Here is a 17,564-nt window from a genome sequence, read left to right as displayed (position 1 = left end):
ACATTATTTCTTTGGGAAAGTTTTGAAAAAATGATTTATGAAATTTGATTTGACTGCGGCCACTGCTGGCCTAGAGGTTAATGAAATGTCTTACAACACAAATACTAAACACTCAGTGGGTTAATATATCTATATTGGTCATATTCGAAACTCGTTAAGTCCTTAATAGTCGATCAATCGATTTGGTATTATGACTGGAGGCTACAGCGAAACAGAGAAAGAGAGAGTAAGGATGGGGAATAGAGGTTTTTGTATTTTTGGAAATCTTTATGTTCATTTAACAATTGTCTTCTAATCTTTGTATCTTAATAAATTGCCTTAGTTATTGTACAGTTTCATACACTTTTAATTTTTATTTTATTGTTTTTTGTTGATGAATTTTAATAAAATTTCGAATATAGTTGTAGTGTTTTTTTAGTCCAGAACTTAACTTAAGCATCTTAGATCTGGATTTACAAAAAATTGCCATTCTGAAAAGAAAATTGATGCAGCTAAACTTGAATTATTTTGCCGACTAGTTTACCGAAGTTAAGCTTTGCAATGCAAAAATTATCAATTTTTCAAAATTTTAACTTTAAAAATTTAGGAAAACTCGAAAGAAAAACGAGAAGGGACGTGTGAGACGCTTCTTACGCATCACAACTTTTATACCCGGTACTCAGTAGAACATCTGTACCTAAACGGTTTTTTTTTCAAATTTAAAATTTAAAATTTTACATTTTTTCTACATCTTTTATTAACATCTACATCTACATTACTTCTCACGCCAACACGCTCCTTTAGCTCGCACCCCTCCCCTAACGACACAGTCTCCAGAGGCACTGCAGAGGCACAGGCCTCTCACTACACGAAGCAGAGTGTTGATGAGAGAATGTGCAAACGGGATGTGTTTAGCCACTGAAAATGAATTTCTTCATTCTGGCTATAATACTGATCCAATCGGATCACCAATCGGAACCCAATTCGGTGATCTGGAAGATATGGTCCTTCTCTACGGAATGGCGTTTTTATACCCGGTACTGGAAGAGTAAATAGAGTACCGGAGTTTTGCCACTGCAAATTAATTTCTTCATTGTGTCTATAATAATGATCCAATTGGATCCCAATTAAATGATCTGATAGATATGGTCATTCCCTACGGAATTGTAGATTTGGGAGGTTTTCGCCCTTTTGCGGAGGCGGAAGTAACACTTGTAACAGTGTGAGCATACAGAAGTCTGGATGCAAAATTTGGTGGCTCTAGCTTTTATGGTCTCTGAGATCCAGGCGCTCAACAAGACGGACGGACGGACGGACGGACGGACAGACGGACAGACAGACATGGCTCTATCGACTCGGCTATTGATGTTGATCAAGACAATGTATACTTTATGGGGTCGGAAACGTTTCCTTCTGTGCGTTACATACAACCGTCATTCCTTACAAATACAATAAACCCTATTTACTCTTCGAGTAACGGTTATAATGATGGCCTGTGTTCTCTTATTTTAAAATATGGATGCATTTATTCGGCTATGTTTAAAGTATTGCTGATTTAAATCTATGGAGAAACGGCTGATATAAAATTGGTCAACCTACCCTATAAAAATGATAAAAACAAAAAATCATTTTGGTGGGTTGCGTGCATTTCTGGCATCAGTGTTCGACAAATACTGAAAAGAATACTACAATTCGAATAAATTCTGAACTATGTTGGTATTTAAGGGAACATAAAGGGTGTGGAGGGATGGTCACCCAATTTTTCCAACTTTCCTTTTCCAGTTTATTAACTAATCATTAAATCGGGCGCCTCCTGCATGCACTACCGACTATCACTTTCTTTCCAAATTCAAAACAAATACGGCATTTTTCCAGGCCACTTGGGCTGGCGCCAAGAAATATCTTAAAAGATCTTCTTAGGCATTCTACAGTGCAACAATTGAAATTAGTTTTGTTAAATGAATTTCAAATTTTCTACTTGAGTATTTACTACCGTCTACCGGGGGTAGCATCTTGGCTTGGCCTCTCTTGAGGTTGCTTTTTGTTGCAACTCATTGTCAAGTGAACTTATCATAGCGATAGGAAGAGGGCAGAGACAAGGCAACAAACAAAATTTGTTCGAGTTGACGTTTGGAGTGTCATTGAGTTGGGGCTTGAATTTGTTGAATAGGGACCACCAAAAGTCATTTAATAAAATGAAGAACTCTGCTGATATATCTCTGTGGCTGTGTCTGAGCTTGAATATGCGGTTTTTTGGGCTACCTCCGTTTGAGTTGGTTGCTGGTTGCTTTTTGAGTATTTTGTTGTTTTTGATTTCGGTTAAAAGTTAATAAAGAAATTGGTAAATTAAGTGTGTCTGGGAGTAGACCTCGGTCTCTGCTTACTTCTTACTTCTTACTTTAATTGAAAGATTCAATTTGCGATATCCATTTGGTGATAGAGTTGCTAGCATCTGGCATATTACTGGCATATACTTCTCAATGTTTGGCACTTGTATAAATTTGTATTTGTTTGGTATTTGATTCTTAATATTAACTATTTACTATGAAGATTAGATCCGAAAAACGGGTTGTTGCTTTTGCACAATATTCGGTATTTGTTTAAATTTTTATTTTGTTTGTGTTTGCTTTTATTCTCAAGACACTTTATTAATGAAAAGAATCATTGCATATTCAGCACATTGATTAGATCCATATTTTTGGGGGTTTCTTTCAGAACTCTGTAGCGAAATTAGCAAATAAAATTGGCCAAATGACGCGCAACATCGTCACTCGTTAGGCATTTACCATACCATCTCGAAATGGCTTAGATCGAAAGTTCGCGGCCCGATAACACCGATTTCTACTTCGATTTTGACTTCCACTTCTCCCGCGTTCCGTTCCACAATAAACGACCTACCGACGGCTTTATGACTTTGACAATTGGATTCTGCCGTACTACTGGCCTATGTTAAATCCGTTTCAAATTGTCGAAATAAAAACACTCAAGAACCCGGTGCTCTCTCGCTCTCGAACTTTGTGTGCTGTGTGGCCACAACCGTGTTGAATGCCCGCGTGCACCTTTCTGTTCGGATCATCGGAGCGACACAGAAGCAACAAACTTGATTTCGAAACAGGTAAGGCAGCTTTCGTTCAGTTTGCAGCACACGGCCAAGACCACAAGCCGGGCTCTTAGCCAATACGGTGGAGGATCGTGCACTTAGAGAAAAGAAGTGAAAGGAGTAGCAATACAAATAGAAATAAATTTGTAAACCTTACACATGGAAGGATTTTTATTTGGCATGCTGGGAGATTAAAAGTTGCTCATTGAGTAGAAGCTATAATTTTAATAAAATCGTTCCAGCTATATGTAACCCTTGGATGCCATCCAGTTGTGTAAATATTGATTCATATAATTTATAAATAAAACGTTATTTAGGTGATCTAAAAAAATATTCGATATTCGCATTTATTTCTTCATTATTTTGAATTAATTGTTTAAAATTAATCTTTCAAACTTTCTCTACTTTTTTGTGAAGTGTACCTAACTGAGCAATCTTACTACCCACAGACATACCATAACATGTACATATAACACACAGAAACTGCCGCACACATACAGCTTCAGCGACCAATACCAAACGTAAAGCGATCATTTTGTAGCCGCCTCTTTCTGCATACAAACGAGACCTATTAACACTCACAAAAGCAGAAACAGACACACAAATTTAAACAGCATGTAAAAACACATACAAAGAGCTAGTTGCCCACTTAAACCCACACAAATACCTCATTTAGCCGGCTCGCTAGCTGTAAATCTATGCAAATTATCCATAAATCAATTAATCAGACAATCCAAACATTGTTCACTTAAGCGAACACATTCCGATATAATCTGTGAATATTTTATATAATTCCTAGCATCCTTAGTGCGCGCTTGATCAATCATTTATGTGTATGTGTATGTGTATGTGTGGGTTTTAGCTGCTCGTTGATTGGTTGCTGTTGGCCACGTTTAAAAACCTATTTAAATTATGTTTCTCCTCTGTCTTGTTGTTTTATTTTGGCTTTCGTTGTTATGTGGTCAACACACAAAAGGTGGGCTAAGCAGCCCGCCTTGGCCAATGGCAAACAGATTTCTGTGACTTTTGTTGTGGTTTTTGGATATAAACAAAATCAATTAGCTAATTGCCAGTGGATTGTGGTTTAGTATGGAAAGGAGAATGAATGAAATTTTGTATCACGAGTGGCATACATATGTATGTATGTGTGTATGTACATATTTACGTATTTACATATGTATGTACTCGTAAGAGAAGACGATCAGAGTGGAATTGAGCCAGGTTATTTTCGGGTTGGGTAAGAAAGTAAGCTGGGTGGTAAATATTTACTTAGTAGAGCTAATCAAACTCCACAGCAAACTCCTTTATGTTAAAAATAAATTAGAGTCTATATCACTACACGATAACCCGACACGATTTTCCCTCAAAGAACCAAGCCAACTATTTTTGAAAGATATGCCCCTTAGAAATGTTCTGATGATGTTTTATTTCTATGGCACAAATTTGTTTTCAATAATATTTCAAAACAGGTATTTTTGTTTGGCTTTTTTCCGAGTTCCTTGATTCCTTGGTTCCTAAAGGAAAAAAGTTCGATTTTGTCGAGAAGTTCTTCTGTTGTATGGTCTAGCTTTTATGATTATTTTGAGAAAATTCTGGCAAATTTTTATTCTTTCTGTAAATAGTCAATTAATATTAAAAGAAATTCCCTGTATCAAACATCGACAATGGATTTTAACTTATTTTATTTGTAATTATTGCCTTTATTGCAATTAGTGAATTCCTAAAATCTCTCATCGAAAATTGGTTTCAAATCATTTGAATAATTAGTAGGCCCTTCCTTTTAATAATAATATTTAATTTATTAAAGAATGAAAGTGTGAAGTAAATTTGTAAAATACATAAATAATAATTGTTCCACGATTTGAATTTAATTATTTATTTGGGCATTATTAGTATTTATTTGGGCATTATATAAGAAATGTATTGCACTGGCCTAAATAGTGCAAGAAATCACGACTTTCTCAGCCAGTAGCCGACAGAGCGGAGCGAACATCAAATTGCTGTCAATGACTGCAGGACAGGACTCGTGTCTTTATTCTGTGGCTTAGAATTTCAGATATTGTACATGGCAACAAATTAGCATTAAACATAAACCAATCGTGCGTTAGCTGCAAGGAATATTTAATTAGCTAAAAAAAAAGAGGCGTCGTTAGACGCTTCGTACGCGTCACAACTTTTATACCCGGACCCAGTTGATATACACACGTAGCAACCTTATGATTTTTTCGAATTTAACATTTTTCATTTTTTTCTTTCTTCCTTCTGTTATTTACATATGTATGTACATCCACTTTCGAATACAAATACAATATATCTACCCTTCGAGTACCGGGGATAAAAAGGGGTTCAGTTCTTATATCCAACAAGCGATCGATCGATTGATTTTAAGAGAGGTGTAAGACAGCATTTGACCAGGAAGTGAATACTTGATAGATCAGAACGTATGGGTAAATGACTAGTCATATAAAATGACTAAATCATATCAATTGACCAGGAATTGAATACAATTATTTGCTAGCGTAGGAGAATCGGAAACAGAGTTAGTATTGGTTGATGTCAAAAAATATCTCCCCAAAAAATGTTTAATTATTTTACTGGGTGGAAAAAATAACCAAAGAAATACTTTAATGGGTAGAAAATATAACCACAACGAAATAATTGTATGGACATACAATTCAAGCTTGAACCAATATTTAAACAGCAATTATATGATGAGTCATTTACCCATACGTTCTGGTCTTTTAAGTCGTAGTTAAGGCTCACACTATCTTCGGTTTGTTCTTTGAACTCTTTGTGGGTGTCGCTTGGCGAAGGAACGAGTCACCCGCTGCCAGCACTCGGGTGACTCAAACACGTGGAGACTATCAGCAGACAACATGAATATTAACTAGCCAAATGGGGGAAACGTAGTCGAGAGGGAATGTTCTGGTGTGGGGAGCGAAAACTGTGTTTCGGGTTCAAAGAAGCGGAAGTAAGGCAGTCAGCACGTCAGGCACGCGCTTCAGTCTTTTATTTAACCGTTTTTTGGGAGGGTAAAAATAGTCGATCCGTGGATGCACTCGTATGTTGTGTATCCCCACTTGCTCCACTTTGCTTAAATTCCTTTCGCGTCTTGGCATTCCTTTTTTCCTTATTGTTTGTGTAGCCCAAAGCAATCCCACGCCTATAAAATTCAAAGGGAGTGACCCAAGCCAAATCCACAGAGGAGAGCACAGCCCAGCACGAGTCAGTTGTCGTATTTCATTAGAGTCAAGTCATGTTAACGCAGCGGTGAGGCATCTGCCCAGGATCGGAGTTCACTCCCAGCCAATTGCCAATAGAATTGTAAACACGTAGGTTCAATGCGCCCACAAAAACAAAATAAAATAAAAAAAAAACAGAACAAAACGAAGACAAAATACTGACTTGAAATACATGAAATTGGTCGCTGCTCGATGCGTTTGCTGGTCATGAAAAATGCAGCGGCTATAACATTTTTTCCGCCAGACAACGACGATGACGACAACGTCTGAACTTGGCAAAGGAACTGCAACCGAGACTGTGACTATGGCTATGACTATGAGATTGATCCTGCTCGAGGCTGAGTGAAAAATATTTCACTTTTGATGGTCCTGCAGTTCGGTTAGGGTATATTAAATTTTGGGTTGGAGGGGGTTTGTGTAGAGACAAAGGGTGAAAACTCTTAAGTGGTTGTTTTAAGTTAATAAAGGTAAACAACTAACTCTCGGACTGATTTTCGTATAATAATGACGTACAAGAACTCTTTATTTATAAAATTTAAAAGCCCACTTATCATACTTTAAGTTCTTTATACTTCCATATAATCCACACTTCTACCTGTGATTCTTCGTCTCAACCTTCATTCCTCAAAGATATCCAATGAAATGATATATTTACAATCCTAAGTATAGAGCATTCCCACTTGTCCCTGAACTCTCAGCCATCTCTTTCCTCTTATTAAGTTACAGTTCCACGCACACCCAAACTAGCGACAGAGTAAAAGATACCCAAGCAGACGCCCCGGGGTCGGCTATGCTGCAAAACTTTACGAAATCCAAGACAATGCTCGAAAGCCAAAAGAACCAACGCTGACGACCAGCCGTCTAGGTGGTGCTGCCTGGCTGGGGTCTCTCTTGTGGTGGTGTTCGAGCCGTATCCGTAGCCGGGCCCACTCTGAAATCAATCGATTCGACATTATTATTAATTTTTCCTAACTTCTGCAGCGGCCAACACGCTAGAGGCCCTCTGTGTGCAATATGGCGCCCTAAAACTCCTAACTCCATGACCATGTGAAACTAATCTATTTGTGAGCGGCAGAAAAAAGGGCCGCCTAGGCAGACGACTTTGGACGCTGATCAACCACTGGCTCATTCGCATCTTCAGAGTCAGCCTTCGCCTCAACCGCATCCTCCGCCTCATTCGCGAGCCGCGGAACAGATTTGCTTGTAGTTCGGTAAGCGCAGTCGAAGCGTGTTATCTGCTATCGCTGCGCTTTGATCTTTTACCGCTTCTGCTTTGCATAATAAATTCGCTATCGATGAAAACTAACTTGCAACCCGATGCGGGCTCTGGCTTGTCCGGGCAGGGATTTCCCGGCAATTTGTTTGCCTTTTGGCCATCGGCTGTTTAATTCGATTGCCAGCGCGATTTCGGTTTGCCTTAACCATTTTATTACAATAGCACAATTTTTTACTATGCTTAATGAGTTCTGCTTTGATTAGTTTTTCATATTGTTGTTGTCGGGCGATCTTGCCTCGGTCTCGGTCTCCTCGGTCTATTCTTGACGATCTTTGCCCGGAGGCCAAATTGTACTTTGTTGGGTGTCTCAGTGTCCACAGTCCCAATTCGGAGTCAGAATATTGGCTTTTGTGGCGAGAGTTTGAGAGGAGAGCAACTGAAGCTATTCGCAGATTTCCTTCTGTTAGCATTACTTATTGAAATGTTTTAATATAGCAAATGAGTTTTATGTAGGTAAGTCGGCTTGTGGCCAGTTTTATAGACTAATTAGAATTCAGAGGGAATGGGTGGAGTAAATCATCTACTAAGGATTAAATGAGAATGAAAAGCATTAAGTTACAATGTTATTATGAAAATATTATTGCTAGCTTATGTACTAATTAGAATACAGAGGGAATGCGAGAAGCATATCAACAAGTGAGGATTAAATAAGAATAAAAAGCATTAAGTTGCAATGTTATTATGAAAATGTTATTAAAATAGACGGAAAATAATAGTACTTTTTGAATAAATAAAACAATCATATTATCTGATTTTATTTTTATTTAACCGGCTACCCCTTTTCTCGTTAATCATACTTACTAGTTTTTCGAGACATAAGGGAAGGGTTCAAAATCCAGGAATGATGTTGTTAGATTCATAAATTAATAACTTTCATTTCAGTGTTTAAATAGATTTGTATGTACGTTTTATCGTTACCCATTTGAAAGTAACCGCCTTGAACTGCTTGTTGACCAAATAAGCGTCACAGAGCTTTATGTTAAAAGCTCGTTATATAAAGCTTGGTTGAACACTATACTGCTTGCATATGGGCTGCTTTCATGTGGACTGCTTGTTCCCGCGTCAATTGAAGTTTTAAATGTAAACATCAGTGCAGAGAGATACGATGCAATGCTATACAATCTAGCATGTCTCCTTTCTTTCGTATTATATACAAAATGTTGTGATTGAATGTAGACATTTGTCAGGAACTTTATGATCTTATAACTAGTTCGAAATCAGTTTCTAGGATGAATCATATGCCCGGGTCACGATGACATCGCGGGCAATGAGATTCCGGACGGCTTCGCCAGAACTGGATCGGCTCAGCCGATCAGCGATATACGGAGGCCACAACGAGACATCCTCTCGCAGATGACGGGCCGAGCCAGATCGAGATCAGACAGGTGGTGCTCAACCACCTACTGTCTAGGGAAATTGGCTCTTTTATTGAGGCCTCGGGCTGGTTTTTGAAAACCCCTCCTTGCACAGAATAACATCCCATGACAAGTGTGGGTATCATAATGGGTAGATCTGTCTCCGAGGGACCTAGTCTTAACCGAGCAGCCCTATAAACCTAACATATGAATCAAGCTATCACAGAAGGAAACGTTTCCGACCCTATAAATCATATACATAAGTACATATATTCTTGATCGCATTCAACAGCCGAGTCGATTTAGCCATGTCTGTCCGTCTTGTTGAGCGCCTGTATATCAGAGACTATAAATGCTAGAGCCACCAGCAGGTGGCTGGGATATCACACTGAAAGCATCTATTACTGTTATTAAATCTATTATTCTGATGAAAAATGCTTGTGCAAATTGAGTAAACTAATGTTGTATTTACATTTATTTATACAATTTGAGACTTACATTTAGTTTTGTTCTGTTCTGTGAAAATAAACAGAACCTTTTAGTTCATTTGCTGTTTGTATTTTCGTAAGCCTTTTGGCATGCTCTTTACCTGTATTTCCGCAACTCCTCGCAACCAGTTCAATAAATAAAATAAAAGTCTCGAAATAAAAAGCCAAGTGCTGCTGGTTTGACCGAGTCGGAATTCAATCAATTTAATACTCTACTTCTTTCAATTTCGCTATTCACCTATTACATGCATGTTCTTCTTCTTTCTCTATCGATATTCACATATTACATGTATGTTCTATAGCACCAAACTTCTGTGAGCATGTCAAAAATGCAACATTTCAATATCTTAATGCTACAAATTCGTTTTACTTATATCCAAATACTAATTGCTTCCGGCCATAAGCCCTTTGCGCTAATTTGGCGTAAACATGCTCCCGGCCTTGGAAGCTGATGAACTTGATGTACACGACCCAGAGCCCATTGTCCTGGGGGTAAGTTGTCTTCTCCAATTTAGACCAAAATGCCTGGTTGAATGTTGTTGCATACCGAAGACCACTTGCTTCGCTCCTGCAACAACGTCAAATACTCCAGCGACCAGCGTCTCCAAAATGCATGGTGTACTGAGACGATTCTTTTCCATCGATTAGCAGCAGATAACTTCAAAATGTCCTCATCAAATGGCTCAGGCATGCAGTTCAATGGTCGACCAATTAAGAAATGACCCAGCGTCAATGCCTCGTGGTCATTACTGTCCGACGAAAGTGGGTGAAGCGGTCGTGAGTTCATCACTGCCTCTGCTTGTGCTATCGCCGTGACCAGTTCCTCGTAGTTAAGCGCTGTGCTATTGAAACTTCGCACCAACAATTGCTTCGCTACCTTTACCGCGCTCTCCCATAGTCCTCCAAAATGCGGCGATCGAGGTGGGATAAAATGGAAATTGACACCGAGTTGGCTGCACTGATCCACAATTTGGTGCTTGCCACTGTCATTCCAGATCAAATCCGCTATTGCCTTCAGCTCCCGTGAAGCACCAACCAAATTGGTGGCATTGTCACAGAACAGCTCTGCGCTGATCCCACGCCGAGCAAAAAATCGTTTGAGTGCGGCTATAAATGCGTTGGTGCTCAGGTCTGACACAAGCTCTAGAAGGCAAGCCTTGCTCAAAAAGCACACAAAAACGCACAGATAAACCTTGATAGGCCGCCGTCCTCTTTGGTTGAAGTGCATCCATAGCGGTCCAGCGTAGTCGAGTCCAGTACGTTCAAAGGCCTTCACTCCTTGCTGCACTCGGCTTGCTGGTAAGGAACCCATAATTTGCGTAGCTAATATTGGACGTTGGCGAAAACATGCAATGCAACACCTTACCGTGCTGCGAGCTAGTCTTCTAGCATTGATGACCGCGCTGTCGCACAAAAGCACATAACGCTTGTGCTTCATCATGCATGTTGCTTCGATGCGTATATTCAAACAATGATTTTACAACAATATAATTATGGTCTAGAAACGGGGTAAGTGCTTGAATTTTTGAAGAACTTATAATTTTGCCATTGCGTAATTTTTCGATCTCAGTGTAAAAACTTTTAATTCAAGTGCCGTTAGCTCTTTAGCTCTAGTCGAATCAATCTTTTGTGCAATTTGACGCCAACGATAAACAAACCCAAAAACTCTCGTTAGTTTTAAAAAATCCTGAGCATATTCGCTACCTCCTATTATGTCATCTACTATAATCTTTGGACAGGCTAGCAGTCTAAATTTGTTGTTTCGTTGTTCGGGGAGCCCCTCTGGACCTTGCCATTCCCCAAGTGTCCACTGCTCATCAGGCAACTGCAAGAATTCTGGTCCTTGCCACCACAACGACGAAGCCTTTAGCTGACTTGTGCACAGCCCTCGAGAAACGATATCTGCCGGATTTTGCTTTGATTCTATTTTGTGCCACTCCTGTGCGTTCGACAGCTCTTGAATTATTGCTACTCTGTTGGCCACAAAGGTTGTCCAACGACTAGCATGCGATGCGATCTAACTCAAAACAATTGTCGAATCTGTAAAGTAACCGACCTTAGAAAACGATTCGGGTGCACACCTTTTGATTTTTGCCATAAGCTGCGCTAACAGTCTCGCACCTTCTAATTCTAATCTAGGTAGCGATACTACTCGAATAGGTGCAACCTTCGATTTGGCTGCCAACAAATTTGCTGAAATGCCTCCATGCTTATCAATGACGCGAACATATACCGCCGCTCCGTAAGCTCTAAAAGAGGCATCTGAGAACCCAGACAGCTCAATTCTGTCTGCCGATGCATGGACTGGCACTACAGCTCGTGGCAACGAACACTCATGAACAAGTTCCAATTCGCTTCTGTATTTCTGCCATTGTAGCGCATAGCTTGGTGGCAACTCCTCATCCCATTGCTGCTTTAGCAGCCACAGTTCTTGCATGAAAATCTTTCCTAAAATCAAAAGTGGGCTTAGAATTCCCATTGGGTCAAACAACTGTGCTAACTCTGATAACACGATACGCTTCGTAATGCTGTCCGAATTCCTTGCGACGTACGAAAATTTAAACTTATCAATCCTCGAAGCCCAAAATATTCCAAGCGTCTTTGCTGTATCTGTTTCCTGTAGCTCTAATGGTTCTACTACGTCTGCACGATCTCCATCACAATAGCTGTTAGAACGCCACTTATGAAGCTCGAATCGCCCCAACTTTAACAACTCGGTAACTTCATTTTTTAATTCCTTTAGCTGCTCGTAAGAGCTCGCTCCAGCTAGCATATCATCCATGTAGAAGTTTTGCCTTACAGCTTCGCTAGCTAATGGGAACGATTCCCCAAATTGATCCGCTAAATAGTAAAGACATCTAACTGCTAGAAAAGGTGCTGAATTGGTTCCATAGGTAAGCGTTTTAAGGCGTAGTACCTTAATTGGGTCATTACTACAATTACGCCATAAAATGCACAAATAATTGCAGTCGCTTGGCTCAACTAATATTTGCCTATACATCTTAGAGATGTCAGCAGTCAATGCGAATCGATAAAACCGGAATCGAGTAAGGGTCTCGAACAAATCTGGTCGCAACGTTGCTCCTACCAGCATTGTATCGTTTAAAGCAAGCCCATTGCTTGATTTACACGATGCATAAAATACGACTCTCATCTTTGTCGTCAAACTTTCTGGGCGAATCACCGCATGATGGGGCATGATATATTTCACCTCGTGTATCTTATCAGCTGCTACCTTCTCTAAATGATCCAATTGCCTGTACTCATCGATAAATTCTGCGTAAGCTCTCTTGAGCTCTGGATTCTTATTGAGCTTTCGTTCTAAGTTCTGTAAAGGTTGCAGACCAAAAACAAAAAGTTAGAATGTCTGTACAAAAATTGTATTAAGACAAATTTTTTTTGGAACAGTCTTCTTATTTTATCGCAAAAATATTGAACCTTCCCCACTGTACATGCATTCCATAGAGAGCCCACATGCAAGATCAGAAGCTTTTATCTTGAAAAGCTCTCTCTTTCGAAATTGCACGTGCGAGCGCCGTTCACATGTGAGCTTTTCTCTCCGCAAGCATAGCTTACGGCTAGCCCTTCGAGAACCTTCTTAGCTCTCTCATACACAGCTTTTCGAGGGGTAAAATAGTTAGGCTAAGTGCATGCTGCACAGAACAAAAATTGCATTCAAAGTTGGAAGACTTAATTAATGTGCGTGTAGAAAATATACATAAAAAAAAACGTGTATGTACTGTACATAGGTTATGATCCACGTGTGGCAGAAAATTGCTGACCTGGCCTGACCCTCGGTCTCGGAGGGTGGTCCGCTCCAGTACCACGATCATCAGTCCTTCTTTTTGGTGCCACCGGACCTTGCCTGCAGGCAGAGAAACGGATGGACTTGGCGATCGGGACCGAGCCGTTTATATACATATACATATCTCACGCGCAATTAAGCCGCTCAACGACAACGACAATATAAAACCATCTAATATATTATATCATCGCGCCTTGTGTAAAGAAAATTTTGGTGCTTGCACATGTAGGGTATGGAAAAATTAGCTCAGCGGTCATTGCCCTTGCGGCTGACCATACACCTATGCGCACTTAACTAGACCCACCTGACCGTATGTCACCTATTCCCTCCTTCTCTCAGGTTATTAAAATTGTTCGATGCCGACATTCTAAAAGCCACTTAAGGGAAGAAAAATAAATCACAAAAATCTAGAAAAGAAAATTTAATTAAAAATTATGGATGGAAGAAAAAAATAAAAATAGAAAAGAAAATTGTTTAATATGTTAAGTAGTTTAAGCTATTGAGTTACTGATGTTAATTATCGATTGTTAAGTAGTGTTAAGTAGTTTTTTTTTTTGATATTTAATCGCTACTGCGAAATTGGTTGGTCGCAGAGATGAGTCCGCATTGACCAGGTACTTCAGTTTTGTGTTGAATATTATAAAAAAGTTACTGAAAATTTTGAACTAAAAAAAGAGTTGTTTGCCGAACGAACACTAGAAATAGAATGTTAAGTAGTTTAAGCTATTGAGTAACTAATGTTAACTATCGAGTGTGAAGTAGCTGGTAGGCTATCGAGTAACAAAATATTAAATATCAATAAACTATCGTGGACCAGCGATCGATAGCTGGATCGGGCCGGGAGTCGATGGAAGTGAAGGAGGAGAGAGAGATTGCTTAGAGAAGAGAACGATATAAAACGAAAAGGGACGTGTGAGACGCTTCTTACGCGTCACAACTTTTATACCCCGCACTCAGTACTACATCTGTACATAAGCGGTTATTTGTCAAATTTTAAATGTTTTATTCATCTGTCATCTACATCTACAACACTTCTCACATCAACACGCTCCTTTAGCTCGCCCTCCTTCCCTAGACCCAAACACTGCAGACTCACGGCAGAGGCAGAGCCAGCGGCAGACGGCCAGTGTGCGGCCACTGCGCGAAGCAGAGTGTGAATGAGAGAATGTGCAAAAAACAAATATACGCTGCGGGACGGGGTGGGTTTAGCCACGGCCATGGCAGAGGCGGAGGAACGGCAGGGGCAGACGCCACACACTGCGCGAAGCAAATATAAGCTGCGGAACGGGGTGGGTGATCTGATAGATATGGTCATTCCCCACGGAATGGCGTTTTTAGTTTTCTTTTATCTTCAAAATTGTAGATTTGGGAGGTTTTCGCCCTTTTGCGGGGGCGGAAGGGGGCGTGGCTCATTTTTGAAGTACACTCGTAACAGTGTGAGCATACAGAAGTCTGGATGCAAAATTTGGTGGCTCTAGCTTTTATGGTCTCTGAGATCCAGGCGCTCAACAAGACGGACGGACAGACGGACAGTCGGACAGACGGACAGACGGACGGACAGACAGACATGGCTCAATCGACTCGGCTATTGATGCTGATCAAGAATATATGTATATACTTTATGGGGTCGGAAACGTTTCCTTCTGTGCGTTACATACATTCACTTTGTGCACAAATACAATATACCCTATTTACTCTTCGAGTACCGGGTATAAAAAATACATTTAAGGAAACATGTGCAAAAATAAATCTTAAACTCCGTAAAAATATACAAAATAGTGCTTTGGAGAACCCTTCACAACTTCAGAAGTGGGATAAAGGAAACGTGCCCATAATTCGAAGAATTTTTTTGCCACTCATACATTCGGCACATATGTAAGTCTCCGGTAGCAGAAGGGAGATAGCACGACATACATATGTACGTTTGGCGTCTGTTCGTCGCAGCATAAGCAAATACATACAGAGCATTTGTCTGTTTCTGGAACGTTCGGTACCGTTAGATTTTGGCGTGGCGTCGCAGTTTCTGCAGAAGATTAACAGACACGCAGTTTCAGAGTGGCTGATCGAAAATAACATTGAGTTCGATCAGGCTGCAACATTCAGACAGCTTCGGCAACTGGCAATGGCAAATGGAGCTGACTTAATGGAATTACCTGGTGAAGAAAGCAAGAATATGGAAGTAAAATCAGACGGTCCAGAAATTTCGCCAGATGCACAAGCTAAGAGGCTGGAAGCCGAACGCCTTATGATAGAAGCAGAGATAAGTTTGCTCCAGAGGAAGCAAGCCCTGGAAGAACTGCGTAAGGGAAGCGTGAACGAATTAGCCAATTTCAAGAAGGTTATGCAGATTATGGAACCGTATGCAGGAAAAGTAAACAGCGCTCATGCATGGATGGAAGAGTTTGAGCTCAACTGCAAGGGGACGGATGCGTTTAAGCTCAGGTGCGTGCGACGTTTAATGAAGGCGGAAACGGACGCAGAATTGTTTTTGAAAGTAAATAAGGCGACGTCGTATGCTGCCTTTAAGAAAGGTTTCCTGGACACATTTGGCCGGATTTCCTCAATAGTAGAGGTAATAAACACTCTCAAATCTACGGTTTATTGCCCGGGAAAGATGTCAGTTCTAGGTTATGTACTGCAAATGCAAGAAATTGCGCAACGAGCTCCGATCGACGAAGAACAAGCCGTACAGTTCGTGATCGACGGGCTAAAAGACGATTCCGCGGACATTGCTATATTCTATCCGGCCAAAACTATTGGCGAACTTGTGAAGCTGTCGCACCGTTACGAAGAAATGCGTAAAAAACGTTGGAGCGCATCGCAGTCGGCCAAGAAGCTGATGGGACACAATAGCATTCCGGCAAGCAGTGGAATTACGGTACTCTGCTACAATTGTTTGGGCACTGGACACATCGCTCAATCGTGTACACAGCCCAAGAGGATGAAGGGCTCCTGTTTCCGTTGCGGCTCCATGGACCATGCTATCAAAAACTGCAAGGTCCCACCACCTTCAGGAAATAAAGCGGTGCCATTGTCGGATCAATTCCGACAGGAAGGGACTAGCAAGGAGGTAGACGATAACGAAGTGGCAGTAATAAATACGGTAAGAATCTCTTGCGACACTATAGATACGCCAGATAGGATTTATAATCAGTATACTTCTCTTTTTGATACCGGCAGCGCAATTAGTTTAATACGTCATTCCGCATTACCACTTAATTTAAGAGAAAACAGTTTAAAGGAAACGAACTTTAAGGGATTGGGAAATTTTCGGTTATGTACGTTTGGGAAGATCTGGATATTTATGTCATTCTCCGGTATTACGCACAGAATATTATGTTACGTTGTTCCAGATAACTACATTCCTTATCCTATTTTATGTGGAATAGATTTTTTAAGAAGATTTAACCTAAAATTAAAATTTTGTGAACCTATTGAAACGCCAAACATTGAACTAAAGGCAAATAAATATAATTTGGAAATCTCTGAAAAAATTCTGCACTCTGTATTCAGTCCGGGGAAATCTGATAGGACTATGTTAAGTTGTAATCTGCAAACATAAGTATATTTCTGCTTCCGAAAATCAAAACAACAAGATAGAAACGCAGGTTGAGCCCTCAGTTTCAGATCATTCAGCTTCGGTGTGTTTCGACCATTCAGTTTCCGAACCTTTAAACTCCGACCAGTCAGATTCCGAACCTTTAAATTCCGACCATTCAGATTCCGAACCTTTAAATTCTGACATTTCAGATTCCGAACCTTTGAAGTCCGACCATTAAAATTCCGATACTTTAATTTCCGACCATTCAGTTTCCGTACCTTTGAATTCCGACTATTCACATTCCGAAACTTTAAATTCCGACCATTCAGATTCCGAACCTTTAAATTCCGACCATTCAGATTCCGAACCTTTAAATTCCGATCATTCAGATTCCGAACCTTTAAATTCCGACCATTCAGATTCTGAGCCTTTAAATTCCGACCATTCAGATTCCGAACCTTTAAATTCCGACCATTCAGATTCCGAAACTTTAATTTCCGACCATTCAGATTCCGAACCTTTGAAGTCCGATCATTCAGATTCCGAACCGTTAAATTCCGACCATTCAGATTCCGAACCTTTAGATTCCGTCTATTCAAATTCCGATAAATTTATATTCAGCATTAACATTCAGAACGAAGAGGACTTTGCTATTAATCAAAGTTTAACAACTGAGCAAATTAAATCAGTTCAGCAAACTATTAAAACAAACTACGTTAAAAGCGCAAGGATCCCTCCGGTAGAACATAATTTTGAATTGAAAATTAAGTTGAAGTAT

The 17,564-nt window shown here is 40.1% G+C and overlaps 1 protein-coding gene across 2 annotated transcripts; it reads left to right on the top strand.

The window, feature by feature from the left end:
* Window positions 1-867: 867 nt before the first annotated feature.
* On the top strand, window positions 868-17,148 carry LOC117897335. Of its 2 annotated transcripts, none has more exons than XM_034806105.1 (2): window positions 868-873; window positions 15,412-17,148. In XM_034806105.1, the coding sequence occupies exon 2, from the start codon at window positions 15,419-15,421 to the stop codon at window positions 16,805-16,807; it is 1,389 nt and encodes a 462-aa protein (XP_034661996.1). In that variant the 5' UTR covers window positions 868-873; window positions 15,412-15,418; the 3' UTR covers window positions 16,808-17,148. The 2 variants fall into 2 exon arrangements, with proteins under 2 accessions (XP_034661996.1, XP_034661997.1); XM_034806106.1 differs by lacking the exon at window positions 868-873 and having other exon boundaries at window positions 14,988-16,348; window positions 16,426-16,750.
* Window positions 17,149-17,564: the final 416 nt, after the last annotated feature.

The sequence above is a fragment of the Drosophila subobscura genome, chromosome O (assembly GCF_008121235.1).
Source record: "Drosophila subobscura isolate 14011-0131.10 chromosome O, UCBerk_Dsub_1.0, whole genome shotgun sequence".
Lineage (NCBI taxonomy): Eukaryota > Metazoa > Arthropoda > Insecta > Diptera > Drosophilidae > Drosophila > Drosophila subobscura.
Note: the sequence above shows the minus strand (reverse complement) of the source record. Positions and strands in the feature narration are given on the sequence as shown.

What these genes read in the sequence shown, in the direction of transcription:
- LOC117897335 (XM_034806105.1), top strand. Translation starts at nt 15,419, where the DNA reads ATGGAAGTAAAATCAGACGGTCCAGAAATTTCGCCAGATGCACAAGCT.